Below are 19,853 nucleotides of genomic sequence, written 5' to 3' on the forward strand. Positions count from 1 at the left end.
CAGTAAATCGAGTAACGCACGGGCTTTTTAGTCTGTAGAAGATGCCACAAGCCGAGCATCTCAAATTGCAGCTCCGGTCATTTCAAGAATCTAATGTCGATGGTGGTCAATCACTAACAGTATACAGTTTCCATAAATCTTCAATGGTCCAGGAAACTTCTTTGGCTTTTCCTAATTGAAAATTGCGAAACGGACAAGTTGTGCTTCCGGTTTCTCTTGCCTCGATTGATGTCCGTGGCAGAAGAGATACCTTTTGACAGCCATCCATTTCCATTAAGTACTTTAGTGAATTCCTGGAAAATGACCAACGGTTAATTCAGTAGCGGTAGACCTGGTCATTTTAGAAGAATAACCGGTGTCAACGTAAATCTTTGTTTCGATTGTGTCCCTATCTATGCCTCAATCTCTTGAAGGAAAAACTATCACAAAGCTTATAGCTGGCGTCGCAGGGTTGGTCTCAGTCAATCTAGCAAGCGATTCCTTGTACTTAGGCTGTCTCGATCGTGGCAATGACTATGGGAGTACAACATATGTTATATTAGCTGTATATACCTCGTTTTTGCACTTATTATGCTTGACAGAGAGAGCGCCCGACCACAACGTCTGTCGTCGCAAACCCGGAAAGCGCAAGGGGTGGGCGCCTGATGTGAAAAAAGTACGCCAGGCACAAACCAGGCTGATCCGGAACATTTGGTCGCCGTGCTGCTGCAGCCATTGTCTTTCAACGCTTTCTCTCTTACTGCTTGTTAGTTACGTGACTGTGAACTAGATAGAGAGAGCACTGTTTTCAATCAGGCACGAACAGTATCTAATCTTTGGCCTTGCCTGTGCTTTCCTAGATTATTCAAAGGCTCGAGAGGAGCAAGCAACCTTTACAACATGGTGCGTGGTTTCTAGAGAACTGTTCCAATACTCCGTCGCTGGAAAAGCGACCCCGGCATTTGAGAGGTTTGGTATTGTGTTGTGCTTCCGGAGCGTGACAAAAGGCTTCTGCTGGTTCCATGTTGCAAGTCATGTCTTCTCACCGAGCCCGTTGTTGCACTCTATTGTACAACAATGAAAATTTCCATTTGTAGGCCGACATTCAATACTGGGATGATACGCTGACGGAAGAAATCGAGAACGTCCAGTCCATGCTGGACCACATTAGCAAGATGAACGGGCACAACCCGATGGAGCGGCAGTCTGCGATTGACCGGGCCAAGGCCCGTTTGCGTTCCGCCACCGGCACCAAGCGCTCGTTCAAAATGGAATGTCGTCTCGTCCAGGACGTCAACGGTCGTCGTAAGTATGAAAAACGACTGGCCTCTTTGGATCAAACGCTCAAAATGCTCTCCGCTGATCTCAAGGCACTCGAGTCGGAGCAAGCCCGGGGTGAACTCTTCGTGTCTGCTGATTACGACGACGACAATCCGTTCAAACGTCAAGAAATGGACGGCGCTCAAGCCGGTGACAGTATGCTCAAGGAAGCCAGTGGCATTCAGGACAAAACTCAAGAATCGCTGATGAACACTAGAAATCGGATTACCGAATCGAAAGAAGTAGGTATTTCTACCCTCGAAGAACTCGAACGACAACGGGACGTGATTAATTCTATCGAAAAAGAGACGGACCGGATTGACGACAACTTGGCGCGGGCCGAAGTCTTATTGAAGCAGTTTGGCAAGCGTATGGCGTCGGATCATTTCATTCAGTGCTTTGCGCTTATTAACTGTCTGCTCCTATTGGGAGTCGTCCTGTACGCTGTTATAAAAGGAGGTGGACTGGGACTGGGCAATAGTGGGACACCCGCCAGTCCCGTGGATGGCGATAGCGGTACCGCTCGCTTGTTGTTTTTGCGGAGAGGTGCGTAGGGACTTGCGACCATTGTCGGCGCTGAGCTCCGGCACGGACGCGCTACGGCATTGCATCACTCTATACACGTTTTATTGTGGTTGTCGTCCCGTATGGGATTGAGTATTGCAGGATGCATCTAATAATCTAGCAGATATTCCCTTTACAATCTGGTTTGTATAAGACTCGTTTTGAGCACCAAAACGACGTAAGAAACATATTGCGAGTTGTTACCTTCTACTGCTACCGAATAATTGCGCTTGACACGTGTGTACGTACGTACACATTCCAATTTCAAGATATCCATTCGAATGGATTCTGTCTCTAGCCCCTCTGTTTACTACTACTTCTTCTTCTTGTCATCCTCATCATCGTCATCCTCATCGTCGTCCTTGTCCAAATCTTCCTGCATAATTTCGGCCAATTCCTTTTTGGCTCGTTCAAGCATGGCCTTTTGTTTGCGTTCCTGCTTCGACTGAAAAGTGGCCAATTCTGTTTCTTCGTCCATTTTTTCGCCCTTCATTTGTCGGTACTTGAGATCACCCTGAAAGAGTGCCCGGTCCCAGCAGCTTTCGATGAATTCGTCTTCGGTCATATCGGCGTCGACGGTGCCGGCCATGCTGACCCGGAAGAATTCTCGCTTGGCCCATTCCTTGGCAATGGCTTCGACTTCCTGCGTGCGTTCGTCGAGGGCGAATTTGGTCTTTTCCACCTCGCGCTCGGCCGTCCGCGCCCGACTCTGTTTGTAAATGTCTTGCTCCCACCAAGCATCCGTGGTGGTGTAACCCTTGGCCGCGTCCGGATTTTTGGTCAAAAAGTCCTGAATGGCTTGTTTGTACGCCTGTCAAACCAATGTATGTGTAAATGAATGTGTGAGTGTTTACAAATTTAAAAAAAATTCGGGTGCGCGTACGCAAGTACACGTTAACGGCGATTCGTGATGGTGATAGGCACGTACCGCTGGTCCATCCCGGAGCATGTGATCGATTTCTTGGGGTCGTGCGTAGCCAGCTTGCCGGAGTCCCTTGACGAGTTTGGCTTCCGTCTTGTTTTGGTTGTAGACTTCGGCAAAGGCGAGGGCCCGGTTGGCCCCGGCTTCGAGTTGCAATAGTTCGGTGACGAAGCGGAGACTTTCCTCGCGGGAGAATACGGCCTGTGCCGGGAGGACGGCTTCGGGGGTGCCGAAATCAGCAAACGCGTAGGCCGTTTGTCCTTCGGGACGTTCTTCCAAGGCCCCCACCGCGACGAGAGTGTAGGTCTTGGGGCTTTCGGGTTGCGCGTGCAGGGCTTGGAGTTCGTCCACGACGGCTTGACAGGCCGTCGCTTCGAGTTCGTTGGCGCCGGCGAGTAGAATAGCAATATTCTCCAAGGCGGAGGCCTTTTGGGCAACGGCGATAATCGCTCGGCAGGTTTCCAACAGATCCTGCGCTTGTTCATCCCGATCGTTGGCGTCCAAAACGGCAACCCAAGACTTGACGTTTTCCAGTTGCGCTTCGGTAGCGACGGCGGCGTCGGTGCCTTGTTCGGCTTGGACGAATTCTAGCTTGTCCAGGAGTCCGGTGTACCTTGCGGAGCGCGAGAGGAGTCGCTTTTTGGCGAACTTGGCGTCCGGAACCAAGGCGACGATGCGATTGAACTCAAAGGCGGATTCTTCGTGATTGAGGAGATCAAAGACGAACTGATCGGTGCGTTCTTTCGAGCGCACGAGTCCGGAAACGAGACAGGTGCCGTCGAGGTTGGCCCGGGCTTCCACCGCCGCTGGTTCCTTCAAGTAACTCTGCAGGTTGGTTTGAGGATTCTGCTGTTCCGCGGCTTCGGCCCAACGAGACGGAGGTCCTTTGGTGCCCCAACTCGAAATAAACAAGCGCGTCGCATCCCGTGTGGGGGATGGGGACCGCGGAGCAAACGCGTCCGCGCAGCCCCATACACACACCGTCAGTGAGAACAAACGCACAAACTTCATGAGAGAAAGAATGCCGTGCGGAACGAGAGTGTTGGTAGGCGTGTGGGTGTGTTTGTGTATCTGTGTTTGTTGGATGTGTATTGCCAGTAAAGGATTGGTAGCAATAGAGACACGTCGTGGAACAATGCCGCGTGTCCTTTCCGGATGTCGGACGAAGGGGATCGAATTGGTACGGACAGGTCGGTCGATCGATCGTTCGTTCCCGACGAGCGTATTGGATCTTTGTGTTGTTTGTCCCCAAACGATAGGGGTTACGCGCAAACGCCGTAGGTGAGTGGACGGTCCGTCCCGTAGATCACGGCACACGCGCGGGTTGGGGACGCGGCGACCGAATCCTTACCGTACGGTGTATGACGTGTCCCTCCCGCCGAATTTCTGTTTGGTACCGAAACCGTGGCCAGGCCAGGCCGTGGGATTGGCGCAGTCCAAATTCTCCGCTCCCCCGCTGGACGCAGTATTACGGAAATTCGGGTTGTTCTTTTCCTATACTACTACGACAGGTGGTGAGAGTCCGGAGCAGGGTTTTGCTGGAGGAATCCCGTAGAATCATTCGTTCCCCAGTGTCACGACGCGAGAGGTCTGCGCTGGAACGGCAAGAAAGAAAGGAAGGATACCAAACCCATACTGACTGTGAATCCAACCCTAGCCCCGACACCACACACATCGAACCACGAAGAACGACTCTAGTAGTGCGCCCTTGATTGGTGACACGTACGTGTTGTGTGTGTGACAGTGAGATATGGAAATGTAGCAAAAGAGTGACTCGGAACGGGATGGGGATGGTTGCGAGAGAAACTGACTGTTACACATCGTCACCTGTCACCCGTATCTATTCAGATCCTGTGCTAGTTCACGGTTACATAGATTCCACTCGTTGCGTGCCAACAGTAAGCCCTGGCTCACGTTACACCAAGAATCCCACGTTCGTCAACCGACTCCCCTGACTTTTCTCTCTCTCACACGCAAACAGTCCCAAGATGCGTCTCGTCTCCGCCGCGAGTACTTGGTTTTGGTGGAGTCTCAGCACGACGCCACCGTATCGCGGTTCCGTCGCGGCGTGGGCGCACCCGTCCCGGGCCTCCGCGATACGCTCCTGGCGCCGCACGCAGTCCGGACTCGGGCACGCCTGGACCCCACCCCAGTGTCCCTCCCGTCCCGGCATTACCACCACCATAAGGCAGGCTCACGGCTATCGCGGTGGTGCCTTGGCGCCTCCCGCCACGTCTCTACACTCTGCCGTCGGAACGGACGCGGAATCCGTCACGAGCACGCCGGTGGAGTACTTTCGTCGCGATTACCAACCCTTGCCCTTTACCGTCGATCAAGTAGCCCTGGATTTCGTCATTCGCGACGGCCGTACCACGGTCACCACGAAAATGACGCTCGTTGCCAATCCGCGGTACGTCGGCGAACCCATCCCGCTCGTGCTGGATGGTGACGAAACCTGTCTCCAGTTGCGCTCCGTCCGCATGAACGGTCAGGAATTGCGGGAGGGGGTGGATTACGAACTCGCACCGGGACGGTTGCTCCTCAAAACGCCCGTGGATGGGGCCGTCGTGCAAACCGTCGTGGATCTGGTGCCGGAAGAGAATACGCAATTGTCCGGATTATACAAGGACGAGGCGTCCGCCATGTACTGTACCCAGTGCGAGGCTATGGGATTTCGGCGCATCACGTACTATCCCGATCGACCCGACAACATGGCCACCTTTACCAGCGTACGACTCGAAGCCGATAAGGAGCGTTATCCTATTCTTCTCTCCAACGGCAATCGCCTGGATCAAGGGACTGTGCCCGAAGACGACTCTCGCCACTACGCCATATGGAGTGACCCATTTCCCAAACCGTCCTACCTGTTTGCCGCGGTGGTCGGAAAACTCGGGAGTATTCGAGACTCCTACACCACCGTGTCGGGCAAAAAGGTCCAACTGGAGGTATTCTCGGAACCTCGCAACGTCCACAAACTTTCCTACGCCATGGAAAGTTTACAACGCAGCATGCAGTGGGACGAACAGCGTTTCGGACTCGAGTATGATCTAGAACTTTACAACGTTGTGGCCGTGGACAGCTTCAACATGGGCGCCATGGAGAACAAGGGACTTAACGTCTTTAACACGGCCTACGTGCTCGCCGATGAAGGTACCGCCACCGACACCGACTTTGAACGCGTCGAAGGAGTCATTGGACATGAAGTACGTATCCGACGGTCTTTTTCCGGGCATTTGGTGGACGACGTGTAAATGTACTTTTTCCTCACTGTACCCCCTTGATGTTCTTCTCTTATGTGTAGTATTTTCACAACTGGACGGGCAACCGTGTGACGTGCCGTGATTGGTTCCAGCTCACCCTCAAGGAAGGGTTGACCGTCTTCCGCGACCAAGAATTTTCCGGTGACATGAACAGCAAGCCCGTAAAACGAATTGAGGACGTTCGGGTCCTGCGGGCCCGCCAATTCAGCGAAGACGCTGGTCCCATGTCGCATCCTATCCGCCCCGAATCCTACATTAGTATGGACAACTTTTACACCGGGACGGTGTATATCAAAGGTGCCGAAGTCATTCGAATGTACCAGACCATTCTAACTCCGGAAGGTTTCAACAAGGGGATGAAGCTGTACTTTGAGTGCCATGATGGTTCGGCCGTGACGTGCGACGACTTTTTGGCTGCCATGGCCGACGCAAACAACGTGGATTTGACGCAGTTCGCCTTGTGGTATAGCACACCCGGAACTCCTACGGTGCAGTACGAAACTTCCTACGCGGACGGGACCTTTACGCTGAAACTCTCTCAGTCTAGTCGTAGTGTAACGCCCATGCACATTCCCGTGGCCTTTGGGCTGCTCGATAAGGCCACAGGTCAGGAAGTGGTCCCCACCACGGTATTGGAATTGAAGGAAGCCTCACAAGTCTTTACTTTTGACGGACTCGAGGGGGACGTGGTTCCGTCGCTACTGAGGGACTTTTCCGCTCCGGTCAAGCTCGAGCCAGTTTCCGGCGAAGTGGACGAAAGTGATCTGGCCTTTTTGGCCGCGCGGGATACAGACGGCTTCAACCGTTGGGATGCCGGTCAACGCTTGTACACGTCCTTGATTTTTCAAACGCTTAACGACCAGATTTCTTCCACTACACAGGCGTTTGTGGACGAGGCGTTCCGAATGGCGCTGGAGCAAAAGACTACGGATTACTCGATTCAAGCGTACGCACTCACGTTGCCTTCTGAATCGACCCTGTCGGAAGAAATGAAAATCGTTGATCCTGTTGGTCTCCACGAGGCCCGTGGTAAAGTGAAAAAGGCTCTGGCTCGAAAGTACGAATCAGAGATCCGAACCACGTATGATGGTTTGACGGAGACTATGCAAGCTGAGACAGAGTTCAAGGTGGATGCTGAAGCAATTGGTCGTCGTCGGTTGCGCAATACCCTATTGGAGTATTTGTGCTCTATCCGCGAAACAGACCAGGAGCAAATTGCTGCTGCGGAACTTGCGATGAAGCACTTTCAAAATGCCAAAGGCATGACGGACAAAATCGCTGGTCTAGGAGCCTTGGCTTCGATGGATGGAGAGGGTGCTGATGCCCGTGATGAAGCCATGCAGACCTTTTACGACGATGCCGAGGGTGACGCTCTCGTGCTTAACAAGTGGTTCATGACCCAAGCAGTTGCGGACCTGCCGGATGTTTTGAACCGCGTCAAAAAACTCAAGGAACACCCGGACTTTACACTAAAGAATCCAAATCGCTGTCGCTCGCTGATCAGTGCCTTTGCAATGAACTCGGCTGCCTTCCACGACGAGAGTGGCGAAGGTTACAAGTTTTTGGGAAGCACGATTGCCGAACTCGACAAACTCAACCCACAGATCAGTAGTCGTATGGCTAGCAGCTTGATCCAGTGGCGTCGGTACGATGAGGAAAGAGGCCAGCTCATGAAGGCGGAGCTCGAAAAATTGAACGCCATGAAGCTGAGCGAAGATTTGTTTGAAATCGTAAGCCGTGGGCTTAAAGATTGAAGCGTCTCACGCAGCGGCTTTAATTACAGCATCTAATTTACAAAATTTCACTAGTCAAACTCAAATTCGCTGTCACTCTCGTTGTTGCCCCACGAATTTCTATTGCCGTTGGTTTTGCTGCCCTTTCGGAATGATGCAAGCTTGGGATCGTCAGAGGAAACACTGTCGTCGGACGAGAGCTCGATTACCTCTTGCAAGGTCAATTTCGCTCCTTTTACAGATTTTGACTTTTTGGAAACCGTTGGCTTCGTCTTCTTGGTTTTGGACTTTTTTTTCGCTGGAACTTTTGTCTTTTTAGCGGGTGCCTTTTTCTGTTTTTTCCCCTTCGGCTTGGCGGTGAGCCATTCCCCAGCTTGGCCACTTGGTTGTCGTTTTACCATTTTTTTTGAAGCAGTTGCCTTTTCTTCCCGTTTTGGCAATCGGAAAATGATTTTCGGATCCACCGACTGCAACAACAATGGTCCTCGGGCACCGAGTTTGAGATATACAACCGAGCTGATAAGTAATACAACAAGGAATGAGGCAAGGAAGTTTTGGTGGAGTGTAACGAAACCCACAATACGTACTCGTACGCGTTGAACACGAGGTAGTAGTCCAAGATACCCTCCACCAATAGCATAATGACAATTCGCTCACATTCGGTGACGGTTAGGTCGTCCTTCGCTGGAGGATTCTCTTTGACACTGAAGAAAAACCAAACAATTTGAGCACATACATTCAATCTAAGATCCAGCAAACAAATCTGAAAGCTTACCATTGCGGTGCCGTATCCGGCTTGGCTCTCCATTCCTTGACCAGCATGGGCAGCGTCAGATTTTCACCGTCTTGGATACGTTTCTGCAACAGCTGGACCACAGTTTTAGCGTGTTTCCCAACATCCCTCGAGTCCGTTGTTATTCCGTCATTTTCCTTCTGTACTTGTTGCGGATCGGGACTGTCTGGTTCCCCCAAACTTGCCAGCATGATTGCTTTGCAAACGGCGTCGTTCCCCGAAGCTTGACCGTACCGTACCATAGTCCATAGCAGTTGCTCTCCGTTCGACCCGTGCACCATCTTCATCATACGTGGGACGTCTTTTGGACTATAGTACAAGACGCAGTTGGCGTCTCGGCCATCCCGACCAGCGCGTCCAGACTCTTGATAATACGCTTCCAACGTTTTGGAAATTGTGTGATGCAAGACGAAGCGGACATCCGGCTTGTTAATGCCCAAACCAAAGGCAATAGTGGCGACCACCACCTGCGTTTCGTTGCGCATCCAAGACCGATGAATGTATTCTTTGTTGGTGGGCGAAACGTCGGAATGGTACGAACGGGCAACAATTCCGTATTGACACAGTGCATCCGCGACCGTGTCGGCATCTTTCTTACTAAACGTGTACACAATGCCGGCATCCTTGGCGTGGTGCTCTTGGATGAAAGCCGCCATGTTAGCAAGAATACCATCTTTGCTGTCGGGTTTAGGCCGGACGGAGTACTGCAAGTTGGGTCGATTGGCGGTTGACCGGAAGAAGCGATAACGTGTACCTAAACGAAGGATTTGACAGACATCTTCCCGCACGCGGTCGGATGCGGTGGCCGTCACGGCAATCATGGGTATCGAAGGGAACTGACGTTTCAGTATACCGAGTTGCGCGTAGTCGGGTCGAAAATCGTGACCGTACTGCGACACACAGTGTGCTTCGTCAACTACGAATCGCCCGAGACGACCTTGATCGTGCAGTTTTTGCAGCTCCGACTTGAGTTTGCCCGACTTGTGGACCTTTTCGGGTGTGACAAACACCAGGCACATCCCCGCTGTCGGGTCCCGGACCATACTCCATCTCCGGGCGTGTTCGGCGTTGCCACCGGTTAGGCCGGACGAAAACGAAGTGGCGGAATTGGGACAAAACGCATTCATCTGTTCCTCTTGATCTTGAATAAGCGAAAGCAGGGGAGAAATGACGAAGGTGACCTGAGCTGAAGGGCCTCGTCCTTCCAACAATGCGGGCAGTTGGTAAGTCAAGGATTTGCCCCCTCCCGTGCGCATAATGACGAATACGTCGTCACCAGACATTGTTGCGTTAACGATTTCTTTTTGATGATCACGAAAGGATCGTATCCGGAAGGAGTATTGCAAATGGTACATCATGGAGCTTGACCATTGGAAATTATTATGGGTCAAATGTGCATTGGGATCGTACGAGGGTGACACCGCCAATGTACTGGGGGCCGTTTGCAGTTGGGATAAGTGTTGGAGAGATTCACGAGCTGGCAAGGCAGTGTTACTTGAGGATACGTCTGCGGCTGGAGAAACTGCGGAAGCGGAGACAGGCCCGGATACTGCAGAGACAGGATTTGGGCGCAGCAGAAAGGAATCCAGCGTTCCCGACCGTGTATTGGATCGGGCATTGTTTTCTCGATTTGTATCGTCCATGGATGACATTGGTGTTGGCTTATTCTTCGCGCGGGGCTTGGACACTTCTAGCTGTAACATACCAACCGAATTGGAGGATCGAGAAGAAGGGCGAGACGTTGGCAACGGAGCCATTGGTACACGATCCAGCTGGGTCTGCTGCGAAACCGGGTCCGATAGTAGCTCATCGGCCTGTGTACACATGGTCATGGGATCGGTCAGGAGTTCATCTGCTTGTGTTTGCGAAAGACTCCTTCGTCGACGAGAATCCGGCGATTCCTTGACGTTTCCTTCGTCGACATTAGGTTCCTGCGTTTGCTGCTCGTATCGATCCTGTCGCTGTCGTGTGTCTGCGTCGACGACGTTGTTCTCGTCCGACGGGTCGCTTTCGAGAACCTCCCGTTCCAGCACGTCAATATCATCGTCCAAGCGCAGCAGTTCCTGCTCCAAGTGTCGCATCTGTTCTTGTACTTTCCGCGAATGCTGAAACAAGTTCTCCAAATGACGTCGCTTCTCGTCCCGATTCGTTTCCAACGCCGACAATCGCAGCGTCTTTTCTTCCAGCGACATGTCGACGCCAATGAGTCCTTTCGAGTCCACGACTGTACAGTGTGCGGAATAGCGGAGCCCCCGTCGTCTAGAAAGGGCACGACGGGAAGCAGCCTAAACCCAGAATAAACCCGTCAGGATGCAGAATGAATTCAAAAGGCGTTGAGCAAGGGCTTTGGTGTCAACTTCGGATGAGATTCTTCCTTTCTCAAGTTAAAGAGTCGGTCTTGCCGAAACACTTTGGTACTACCGTTTGTTTGGCGTCGAGAGATGTTCGACCCATCCATGGTACGAGGAGGTAACACTAATCTCCACTGCCAACCACAAACCAGACAGACCGCTGTGGGATTTTGGGCGCGCAGTAACTACATGAAGGTTCAGGCTTTACGCCACGCTGTGCCTTCTGCGTTTATCGTCGGACGTCAAAGCCAGAGTGACTCGAGAAACGATACGTTACATTTACAGTAACCGATTGGATTTACAATTATGAGAGCCCCTTTGCTTTCTTAACATAAGTTACTCTCATGCTCGGATAGGACATCTTTTTTACTGAGGTTTGCATGCACTCTGTCACTTGCGCCTTTCGCTTAAGGATCTGTTATCTTGATACAGCCTGTGCAATATGATCTCTCTTTTCTTTGGGACCGCTCACAAAACCTTGAGTGCACAATTTGCGGACCGAAGAGAAAAGCAAAACCCTCCTCACGCGTTGCGATTGCTTTTTGACGATGAAAATTCAAAACAGTTGTCTGCGAGGCATGTGGGTGACCATACTTTTGGCCATTCTCAACAACCGTCGTGCTTTAGCCGCCGATGAAAATAGCCGCTTCTCCTATCCCGGTTACGTTATTACCAGCATTGACGTCGAACCACTTGGAAAGGGCCATCCCACCTCTCGCGTCAAGTTTCACGCCAGAATTCCTGGGAAAGTGGACGACACGACCGCACACGTCTTACGCGACGTTGTGGATTCCGGTGAAACCGTTGGAAAATGGCCGTTTCGGAGTCCTGTGTTTCACGGCACGGTGGTGCCTCCCGGCCAGCTACAGGCCAGGTTGGATGCCGAATCTCCCCGCGTGTCGGATCGTTGGAATCCACTGCAGCATCGCAAAGCATTGCTCTGCGTCCACGGCTTTGACTCGCAACCGGAATCCTGGTTGCGTAGATGTGCGGAAAACTACGGAAAAAGCGACGAGTTGGCTATTATTCCAGTTATTTGGCCAGGTACGTTCTTCAGGTGCGGTACAAATCACGTTTTCCTTGCGAACGCACCTCCTGACTCTTTCAGACTTGCAATTCATTGATTCTCAGCCGGCGATAAAGGGCTTCGTGACTACATGAATGATCGAAATGTCTTCGTTCCCGGGGCTGCCCGAGCCTTTCAGCCTTTGTTGGACGTGGCCAGTTCCTTGCGCAAATCATTGCTTTGTCACAGTATGGGTAATTTCGTGCTCAAACTCACGGCACCTCCGCACCAGCCATCCCGTACCAGCGGCTTAGCGAAGCGCAAGCTTTCCGCACCACCTTTTGAGGATGTGTACATGTCGGCCGCCGATGTGCGGCATGATGTATTTGATCGCGCCCAAAACGATCACGACGATGCTAATTTGGACTACGGTCGTAATATTGCTGGCATGGCGCAAAATAAGGTCCATGTGATGCACTCCAGAAGCGATGTCCCTTTGATGGCCCGCCGAGCGCGGCATGCAGGCTTACGAGCGTTGGGCAGCAATGGCGCCAATATGAAAAACCTGCACCCGAGTTTGAAGGGTAAGGTTGTCAATGTGGATTGCTACTCATGGAACAAGTGGACTCGAAAGAACAATCTTTATCACTCTTATTTCTTCAAAAGCGAGGCTATCAAATACTACGAACAGCGAGACGCCTAGAAATGAAACTGGCGTAGACAATTTGCTAATTAGCTATAAGAACCGCAATTTCTTGCACTTCCACACAAACTCTCACTTTGGTCTGTCTCAAGTTGTATCTCTGATTTAGAGAAAGCCCAACCAATCAGCAGCTCTCTACTGTTAATTCGTTGTTGATACTTACACTAACAAGTAATTTCTACGCATGAAACGTATAATGTGTTTTTATAACAATACCCAAACAGCGCTTGATAGGAACGACCATACCACGATGACAGCACCGCTTCCCGTCTGCTCAGCGAAGTTAAGCATCGTCGGGCTCGGTTAGTACTACGGTGGGGGACCACGTTGGAATCCCGGGTGTTGTTCTTTTTGGGGCTTCTGACCACGTAGAGTAACTTTTTTTTTAAAAAACAATTGTGTTTTATGCGATTAACTGACCGTAAAACCTGGTTTTGGTTGTATTCATTTGGTTGAAATTTTCAAACAACACATTAGCTTTGGGTTTTGAAGTTCCCCGCGACTCGGCACAGCGTACGATACGCCCAGTAAATTCTTTCCCGTCACGATCCCCCACAGCACGGCAACTTGTGTGTTGACGGCGTAGGTGTTGCCGTTGACTGTCACTGCCAATAACCTCAGACTTAGCAAAGGCTAATCAGAACAGTTTATACCAGTACCCTGCATTGGCTATGAAGCGCCAACAAATAGAAAAAGACATTTGTTTAGAGGATGAACCGAAAGAAAAATCCCCAAGTTCCGAACTGCAATCGACCAGCTATCCCCAGGTCACTTCTATCAAACCCAAATACAGAGTTGGAGCGACTTCAACCAAGTCGTTTGAAAGTCTTGAGTCGAGAAAGTCTGACTTTGAAAATGGGGTCTCTTGCACGACGATTTACGTCGGACATTTGCACCCCAAGCTAACGCAAACTCATATCGAAAAGATGTTTAGCAAATACGGCGAAGTTGTCCGAATAAACCTGCTCGCAAATCGCGGATACGGGTTTTGCGAAATGGCCCGTCCTGAGCAAGCCGCCGCAGCTATGACAGCACTACATGGCCAATCGCTGTTGGGAAGGCTGTTAACAGTTCGACCAGCCAACGACAAACAATCTGGAACCGTCTCATCTTTACGGGGCAGTACAGGACCATCAGGGCGGAACCTTTCTACCCAGCAACAAGCAAGGCAAATAGATTCCCGGATACAAGCCATTAAACGCAAACTCGAAGAGAGCAAGAAATAGAATGACGTGAAGCGGGAGCAATAAGCTGTGTCTGAGTGTTTTCTCAGACTCACATCGGATCGAGTGAAAGAGCTGATTTGAAACGAGGTGCAGTCAATAACTAATGCAGTGCTTTTATAGTAGGATGAGTGACATTGTGAAGGCAGCAAGGGACAATTTCTCATTTTATGCTTTTTGAATCTATCTACCATCACTCTAGAGGTTATTACTGTTAGCTTCCACATTTACAATTTTTTGGCAAGGACAGTTTGGCCCCAGGTGTTTGTATTCTTATGAAGAAGTTCAGTATCGATACGCGATAGAAGATCGGATGTTGGATCGATGTACCCCATTCGAGTTCGATAAAAGCACAAGGCAGCTTCGTTGCCCTCTTCCACATGCAGCAACAAATAGGACGTTTGTTGAATCCGTGCTTCATCTTCCATTGCCATCATCAATGCTGCCGCAACCCCATTCCTGCGATACTGGCGCGCTGTCACCACATCCGTCACATACAGCATTTTGTCGGCAGGTATCTTTAAGGCGCCATCTATCTCCAATGGACTCAACTCAGCAGCTCCTAATACGACTTGGTGTGGATCTTGCCAAGCGATAAAGCTGAAGGCTCCACCAGCAGCGCGTTCCGCCTGAAGCTCCGCTGTGGCTCCTCGAAAAGCTTCTACAGACGGTGCGTCTGGCCCTAAATTGGCTATCCACTCGTTGTAGCGTAGATCTGCCAAGGCAGTCACGTCGGATTCCGTCTGCACCTGTCTCACCTTAACCAAAACTGACGGCGATGAGAGGCAGAAGCCTTCTGTCACCCAGCCAACGAAAAGAAAAACCAAGGGCCGTATCATAGTTAAAATATTGGGACCAGTGATGAAATTTGAAGAAGACCAGAGACTGTCCTTGTATTCTTAACGCTGCAGGCCAGAGTGTCTTCGGGGGTTGCAAACAAGAAGACACCATCCGGGAGGATTTGAGCTCATTTTTGTTCGCATCCACATTCATAGACATAATAACGCAATAAACTCCAAAAGGACCCGGAATGAAGTTTTTCCATGAAACGATCCATGTGTTAAGGCGGCAGCCAGATTATGATGCCTTCCTGCCAGTGAAGCTATCTGTTATTCACATTGTAAGCCCCTGACTGTATAACTCTCTACTCTTTTATCTGTTGACTGTAAGTTGTCAGGCAGTCACTCGACTATAACAGAAAACAACCAACGTCTTTGCGCTGACTTAAAATGTCGAGCCTATTTCTAACGCATCTGACCCAGTATAATTTGCGGAGGCCACCAAAGGTCGACATTAGATACCTTAATGCTCTTATACGACTTGTCTATCCAATCAAACATTTAAGCGGCAAGCTTCTTGTCATCATCGTCTTCATATACATCCAGTGGGGGACATGTGCATACCAGGTTTCGGTCCCCGTAGACATTATCGACACGGCCACAGCTGGGCCAGAACTTGTTGGCGCGGATCCAAGGAGCGGGGTAAATGCCAACCTCCTTCGAGTACGGACGATCCCACTTCTCATTGACCAGGTCATTCATTGTGTGCGGGGCGTAGTGCAATGGCGAATCCTCCAAAGCAATACGGCCACTGCCAATATCATCAATTTCTGCCCGAATGGAAAGCATGGCGTCGCAAAAGCGATCAAGTTCCCCCAAATCTTCCGACTCAGTCGGCTCAATCATGAGAGTTCCGGCAACGGGCCAAGACATGGTAGGAGAGTGGAATCCGTAATCTTGAAGACGCTTAGCAACGTCCTCTTCCGTTACACCGGTTGCGGCTTTCAAGGGACGAAGATCCAAAATAAATTCGTGCGCACACTGTCCGTTTTTTCCAGTAAAGAGGACATCATATGCTCCATTCATACGCGCAGCCATGTAGTTCGCGTTCAAGATAGCATGGCTGGTGGCAGCTTTAAGACCTTCAGCTCCAAGCATCTTAATGTACATCCAAGAAATCGGGAGAATGGCGGCAGAACCGAAAGGGGCTGCAGCTACAGCACCCTCAGTCTTTGGTACACAAATGTCGTTTCCGCAAAGCTTTCCCGACGCCTGAGGATCCATTACGTGCCCTGGCAAAAAAGGAGCAAGGTGCTCACGAACTCCGATAGAACCGACACCTAGAACAAAAGTGTCAGTCATACCCGAAAACCTTGAGCAATCAAACTGCATGCAATTCAAACCTACCTGGGCCACCACCTCCGTGAGGAATGCAGAAGGTCTTGTGCAAGTTCAAATGGCACACGTCAGCGCCAATCAAACCCGGACTCGTCAGACCAACCTGTGCGTTCATGTTAGCACCGTCCATGTATACTTGGCCACCGGCATCGTGGATTGCGTCGCAAATTTCTACGATTCTTTCTTCAAAGACACCGAACGTGGAAGGATATGTGACCATGAAGGCGGCCAAGTTGTCTTTGTGCTTGGAAATCTTGGCGGTCAAGTCACCAAAATCCACGTTGCCCTGGTCGTCATTCTCTACGACAACAACCTTCATACCAGCCATGACTGCACTAGCCGGGTTGGTCCCATGGGCTGATTTGGGAATTAAGCAAACGTTCCGGTGTCCTTCACCGGTGCTTTCTAGGTACTTTGTAATGGCCAGTAGACCCGCGTATTCGCCAGTCGCACCCGAGTTAGGCTGGGCACTCACCGCAGCGAAACCTGTGATTTCCGACAAATCCTTGTTTAAATCTTCAATCATTTCGTGATAGCCAATAGTTTGATCGTGCGGCGCAAACGGGTGTATGTCAGAAAATTCAGGCCAAGTCACGGGAATCATTTCGCTCGTTGCGTTGAGCTTCATGGTACAGGAGCCAAGCGAAATCATCGAGTGGTTCAGAGCCAAATCACGGTTTTCGAGTGTCTTGAGGTACCGGAGCATTTGCGTTTCGGAGTGGTGCTGACGGAAAATAGGGTGTGTCAAGATTTCACCTTCACGGGCGACGGCAGGATCCAAGTTGGAGAGGGAATCGTCTGCTGACAAATCAGGACTGGAAATCTTAAAAGCCCCAGACAGTAGTTTTCCGAGATCGTCACGAGTGATGCCCTCACCCATGGCTACTCCAACACGCTTTTCGTCGATGACACGCACGTTAGCGCCAACACTAGCGGCACCAGCCTGGACTTCCGTGGCGTTCATGCCCTTGGAGGAAACATCGACGGTAAACGTGTCAAAAAAAGGTCCTTCCGTAACCTTGAAACCAGCCTTGCCAATTTCGCGATGCCCAACAGCTGCCAGAGCGTGGACACGTCCGGCGATGTCGGCAAGACCTTTTGGGCCATGGTAAATAGCGTAGGCCGCAGCCATGTTGGCCAGTAAAGCCTGGGCGGTACAAATATTGGAGGTCGCCTTGTCTCGACGAATGTGCTGTTCCCGAGTCTGCATGGCCATTCGCAAACAGGGTTTTCCGTACGAGTCGACCGTAACACCGATAATACGGCCGGGCATTTTACGGCTATACTGGTCCGATGTGGAGAGAAAACCAGCGTGTGGGCCCCCAAAACCCATGGGGACACCAAAACGCTGGGCCGATCCAACGGCAATATCTGCACCCCAGGTAGAGGGCGGGGCCAACTTGGTCAAAGCGAGCAAGTCAGTGGCGGCGATAACCATGGCGTTGCCTTCATGGGCGCGAGCAGTGAAGGCTTCGTAAGACTCGCCTCCGCTCTCAATCTCTCCGTAGGTGTTCGGGTACTGCACCATAGCGCCGCAGTAGTCACCAGCCGAAAAGTCAGATTTGCTGTGCTCGCCAACAATCACCTCAATTCCAATGGCTTCGGCACGAGTTTGGATAAGACCAATGGTCTGCGGGTGGACATCCTGCGAGACAAAGAACTTGTTCTTCTTGCCCTTTTTCCCCTTGAGCGCAAACGTCATCTGCATAGCTTCACCAGCCGCCGTAGCTTCGTCCAATAATGATGCTACTGCCATGGGCAATCCCGTCAGATCGACAACCAGTGTCTGAAAGTTTAGCAACATCTCCAAGCGTCCCTGCGAAATTTCCGCCTGGTAAGGAGTGTAAGCCGTGTACCAGCCGGGGTTTTCCAGCATGTTACGGAGGATGACGGGAGGAACCTGTGTATCGTAGTAGCCGGCTCCGATGTAAGACTTCATGACCTTGTTCTTTTTGGCCATTTCCTTGATACGGTGGAGCGCTTCCGACTCGGTACGAGCTGGCTCCAAGGCGAGATCTCGGGGCGACAGAATATTGGGCGGGACGGTCGATTTGATGAGACCTTCAAACGAGTCAAAGCCAATCGTTGCCAACATGGACTTGGAGTCCTCGGGAGACGGTCCCACTGTAAAAACAGAAATTGATAGGTAAGAAATCAGTCGTTAGAGGGCTTCAGCTGAAGATCAACCGCCACAGGACCACCATGGTCATACTCGATCTTTTTCATCGTCGATCAAAACCGGCTTCGATTAGGGTTTATACCACGCACTAGCGGACGTCATCGAAATTGCACGTGCCAGTAGAGATTTTACACAAAACTACAGTAGAGAAAATCTTGACGTCACGATGACGCAAACACAAAACTCTAATGCAAAAATTGAACTTCCTGGAAGCGCAGGACCCAGCCAGTACTTACCGTGGCGGCGGGCAAAGGTGTCTTTCATGTCCAAGGCGTCCGCGAAAACCGCCGACGCGTGAAAGGCTCGGCTACACTTTTCGCGTGCCAAAATTCGACGAAGAGCAATAGAACGTCGAATCATGGTGGCGGAGATAAAAAAAGATGATTGGCACGTCCTGGGAGATCGACTTTGGGTCTTCGTTTATTTGTCGTTCCGGAACGGCAAAAAAACCAACTGCGATCCGGTAGAGAAAAAGTGAATGCTTTATCGCGACACCAAGTGGAACGCTATCGAAAAACCGAGAGGTCGTGGTGACGCAGAGCATGTCGCAGAAACTTATACTTCTGAGCGTCTTCTATTCCGCTTTTGTCTTTAAAAATTCTTATTTTTCTCGGTTGCAACTCTGCGGAGACTTGAAGCGACAAAATGATGACGTTGGTAAACACTCATTTTCCGAAATTCTGCTAAAATCCTTCAACACGTCATCTTTCATTTGGAAAACAGAAGCGCACGCGCCTTTCTTCAGTTCACACAACAGGCCAGAAGGTTGTCTACTTGTAATAACGGGTATCGCGAAAACACGTTTTCGTCTTGGTTCGTCTACGGTTAGGAGCGAGAATGCAACGACCTCATCACCTGACAGTGGACAACTCTCGTGAACCGAAAGAATAGTCTACGTCGGGAAGAATTGTCCCTTTATAGAAAGAAAACTTTGACGCTCTTGACCTCACGGCTTGCTTCCGACCATTCACTGTCAGTTGCTTTGGTCTTTTATTGTACACTAGCAGGTCGGTGTCTTATTCTTTTTGCCGAGGTTATTTCGTCCATTTCTATTTCTACCGAAATGCCCGACACCACGGACACACCATTACCGGCTTCGATGAGCGAGTACGACGACCGTGACAACAAAGCTTGGGTGATTTCGTTCGCTGCCGCCATGGTTCCATTCTGCGCTTTTTGCTATGGTCATCAACGAGGCTTTACGGGGAAAGCCGTCACGCGCATTGTGCAATCGCCCGTCGGCGTGTACGGCCTCCTCGCCTTACCCTTTGTCACGCTCGGTATGGAAAAATGTATATACGACACAGTTCAAGCGGCACAAGGAATCAATCCAAACGTGGTACCGGCTGATCGTGGTGGTTTTCCCAGTGGTGGGGCCGAGCTGCCATCGTTCAGTCTGGTAGCTGTCCAACCACGAAACCCTCCCGTTGTCAAGAAAGCATACACTGATGCCGCACCGATGCGGAGGCTGACGGCCGTTACAGATGAGAGCAAAACGAAGTAATATATTCTTTGTTTTTTTCGCCTCGAGGGAGTCCCTTTGTTCGGTCGTTATACCAGATCAAGGCTTTTGTCGTCGACTAATTGTATGCCTTCTATGTCTGCATGACATAAGTTTAACGTCGCCCATTGTTTTATAGTAA

At 50.8% G+C, this 19,853-nt stretch overlaps 9 protein-coding genes across 9 annotated transcripts; 5 read left to right on the forward strand and 4 right to left on the reverse strand.

Moving 5' to 3' along the window:
• Nucleotides 1-796: 796 nt before the first annotated feature.
• Nucleotides 797-2,017, forward strand: PHATRDRAFT_54855 (predicted protein). Its single transcript, XM_002182449.1, has 2 exons — nucleotides 797-882; nucleotides 1,077-2,017. The coding sequence occupies exons 1-2, from the start codon at nucleotides 880-882 to the stop codon at nucleotides 1,851-1,853; spliced, it is 780 nt and encodes a 259-aa protein (XP_002182485.1). The 5' UTR covers nucleotides 797-879; the 3' UTR covers nucleotides 1,854-2,017.
• Nucleotides 2,018-2,055: 38 nt separating this feature from the next.
• PHATRDRAFT_48094 (predicted protein) lies at nucleotides 2,056-4,010 on the reverse strand. Its single transcript, XM_002182597.1, has 2 exons — nucleotides 2,792-4,010; nucleotides 2,056-2,674 (listed from the first exon to the last, which is right to left on the reverse strand). The coding sequence occupies exons 1-2, from the start codon at nucleotides 3,794-3,796 to the stop codon at nucleotides 2,177-2,179; spliced, it is 1,503 nt and encodes a 500-aa protein (XP_002182633.1). The 5' UTR covers nucleotides 3,797-4,010; the 3' UTR covers nucleotides 2,056-2,176.
• A 1,003-nt stretch (nucleotides 4,011-5,013) lies between these two features.
• Nucleotides 5,014-7,859, forward strand: PHATRDRAFT_29309 (predicted protein). Its single transcript, XM_002182450.1, has 2 exons — nucleotides 5,014-5,988; nucleotides 6,087-7,859. The coding sequence occupies exons 1-2, from the start codon at nucleotides 5,173-5,175 to the stop codon at nucleotides 7,797-7,799; spliced, it is 2,529 nt and encodes an 842-aa protein (XP_002182486.1). The 5' UTR covers nucleotides 5,014-5,172; the 3' UTR covers nucleotides 7,800-7,859.
• Nucleotides 7,860-8,627: 768 nt separating this feature from the next.
• PHATRDRAFT_14845 (predicted protein) lies at nucleotides 8,628-9,947 on the reverse strand (the record flags this gene model as incomplete). Its single annotated transcript, XM_002182598.1, has 1 exon — nucleotides 8,628-9,947. A coding segment is annotated over one exon (1,320 nt), but the record flags the coding sequence as incomplete, so codon positions are not given.
• A 1,553-nt stretch (nucleotides 9,948-11,500) lies between these two features.
• On the forward strand, nucleotides 11,501-13,222 carry PHATRDRAFT_48096 (predicted protein; the record flags this gene model as incomplete). The annotated part of the gene is made up of 2 exons (XM_002182451.1): nucleotides 11,501-11,966; nucleotides 12,054-13,222. The coding sequence occupies 2 exons, from the start codon at nucleotides 11,501-11,503 to the stop codon at nucleotides 12,629-12,631; spliced, it is 1,044 nt and encodes a 347-aa protein (XP_002182487.1). The 3' UTR covers nucleotides 12,632-13,222.
• An 80-nt stretch (nucleotides 13,223-13,302) lies between these two features.
• PHATRDRAFT_38474 (predicted protein) lies at nucleotides 13,303-13,857 on the forward strand (the record flags this gene model as incomplete). The annotated part of the gene is made up of 1 exon (XM_002182452.1): nucleotides 13,303-13,857. One exon carries the CDS (start codon nucleotides 13,303-13,305, stop codon nucleotides 13,855-13,857), a length of 555 nt encoding a protein of 184 aa, XP_002182488.1.
• Nucleotides 13,858-14,081: 224 nt separating this feature from the next.
• On the reverse strand, nucleotides 14,082-14,693 carry PHATRDRAFT_38475 (predicted protein; the record flags this gene model as incomplete). Its single annotated transcript, XM_002182599.1, has 1 exon — nucleotides 14,082-14,693. The coding sequence occupies one exon, from the start codon at nucleotides 14,691-14,693 to the stop codon at nucleotides 14,082-14,084; it is 612 nt and encodes a 203-aa protein (XP_002182635.1).
• Nucleotides 14,694-15,194: 501 nt separating this feature from the next.
• On the reverse strand, nucleotides 15,195-18,668 carry GDCP (glycine decarboxylase p- protein; the record flags this gene model as incomplete). The annotated part of the gene is made up of 3 exons (XM_002182600.1): nucleotides 18,447-18,668; nucleotides 16,041-18,155; nucleotides 15,195-15,973 (listed from the first exon to the last, which is right to left on the reverse strand). Exons 1-3 carry the CDS (start codon nucleotides 18,568-18,570, stop codon nucleotides 15,195-15,197), a joined length of 3,018 nt encoding a protein of 1,005 aa, XP_002182636.1. The 5' UTR covers nucleotides 18,571-18,668.
• Nucleotides 18,669-19,150: 482 nt separating this feature from the next.
• Nucleotides 19,151-19,832, forward strand: PHATRDRAFT_48099 (predicted protein). The gene has a single exon (XM_002182453.1). It carries the CDS (start codon nucleotides 19,274-19,276, stop codon nucleotides 19,712-19,714), a length of 441 nt encoding a protein of 146 aa, XP_002182489.1. The 5' UTR covers nucleotides 19,151-19,273; the 3' UTR covers nucleotides 19,715-19,832.
• Nucleotides 19,833-19,853: the final 21 nt, after the last annotated feature.

The sequence above is a fragment of the Phaeodactylum tricornutum genome, chromosome 16 (assembly GCF_000150955.2).
Source record: "Phaeodactylum tricornutum CCAP 1055/1 chromosome 16, whole genome shotgun sequence".
Classification (NCBI taxonomy): Eukaryota; Bacillariophyta; class Bacillariophyceae; order Surirellales; family Neidiaceae; genus Phaeodactylum; species Phaeodactylum tricornutum.

Bases quoted from the DNA above. Each gene is read 5' to 3' on its own strand.
- PHATRDRAFT_48094 (XM_002182597.1), bottom strand. From the start codon at position 3,796: ATGAAGTTTGTGCGTTTGTTCTCACTGACGGTGTGTGTATGGGGCTGC. The intron at 2,675-2,791 runs GTACGTGCCTAT...TTGGTTTGACAG, and splicing joins TGCTCCGGGATGGACCAGCG to GCGTACAAACAAGCCATTCA.
- PHATRDRAFT_29309 (XM_002182450.1), top strand. From the start codon at position 5,173: ATGACGCTCGTTGCCAATCCGCGGTACGTCGGCGAACCCATCCCGCTC. The intron at 5,989-6,086 runs GTACGTATCCGA...TCTTATGTGTAG, and splicing joins AAGGAGTCATTGGACATGAA to TATTTTCACAACTGGACGGG.
- PHATRDRAFT_48099 (XM_002182453.1), top strand. From the start codon at position 19,274: ATGCCCGACACCACGGACACACCATTACCGGCTTCGATGAGCGAGTAC.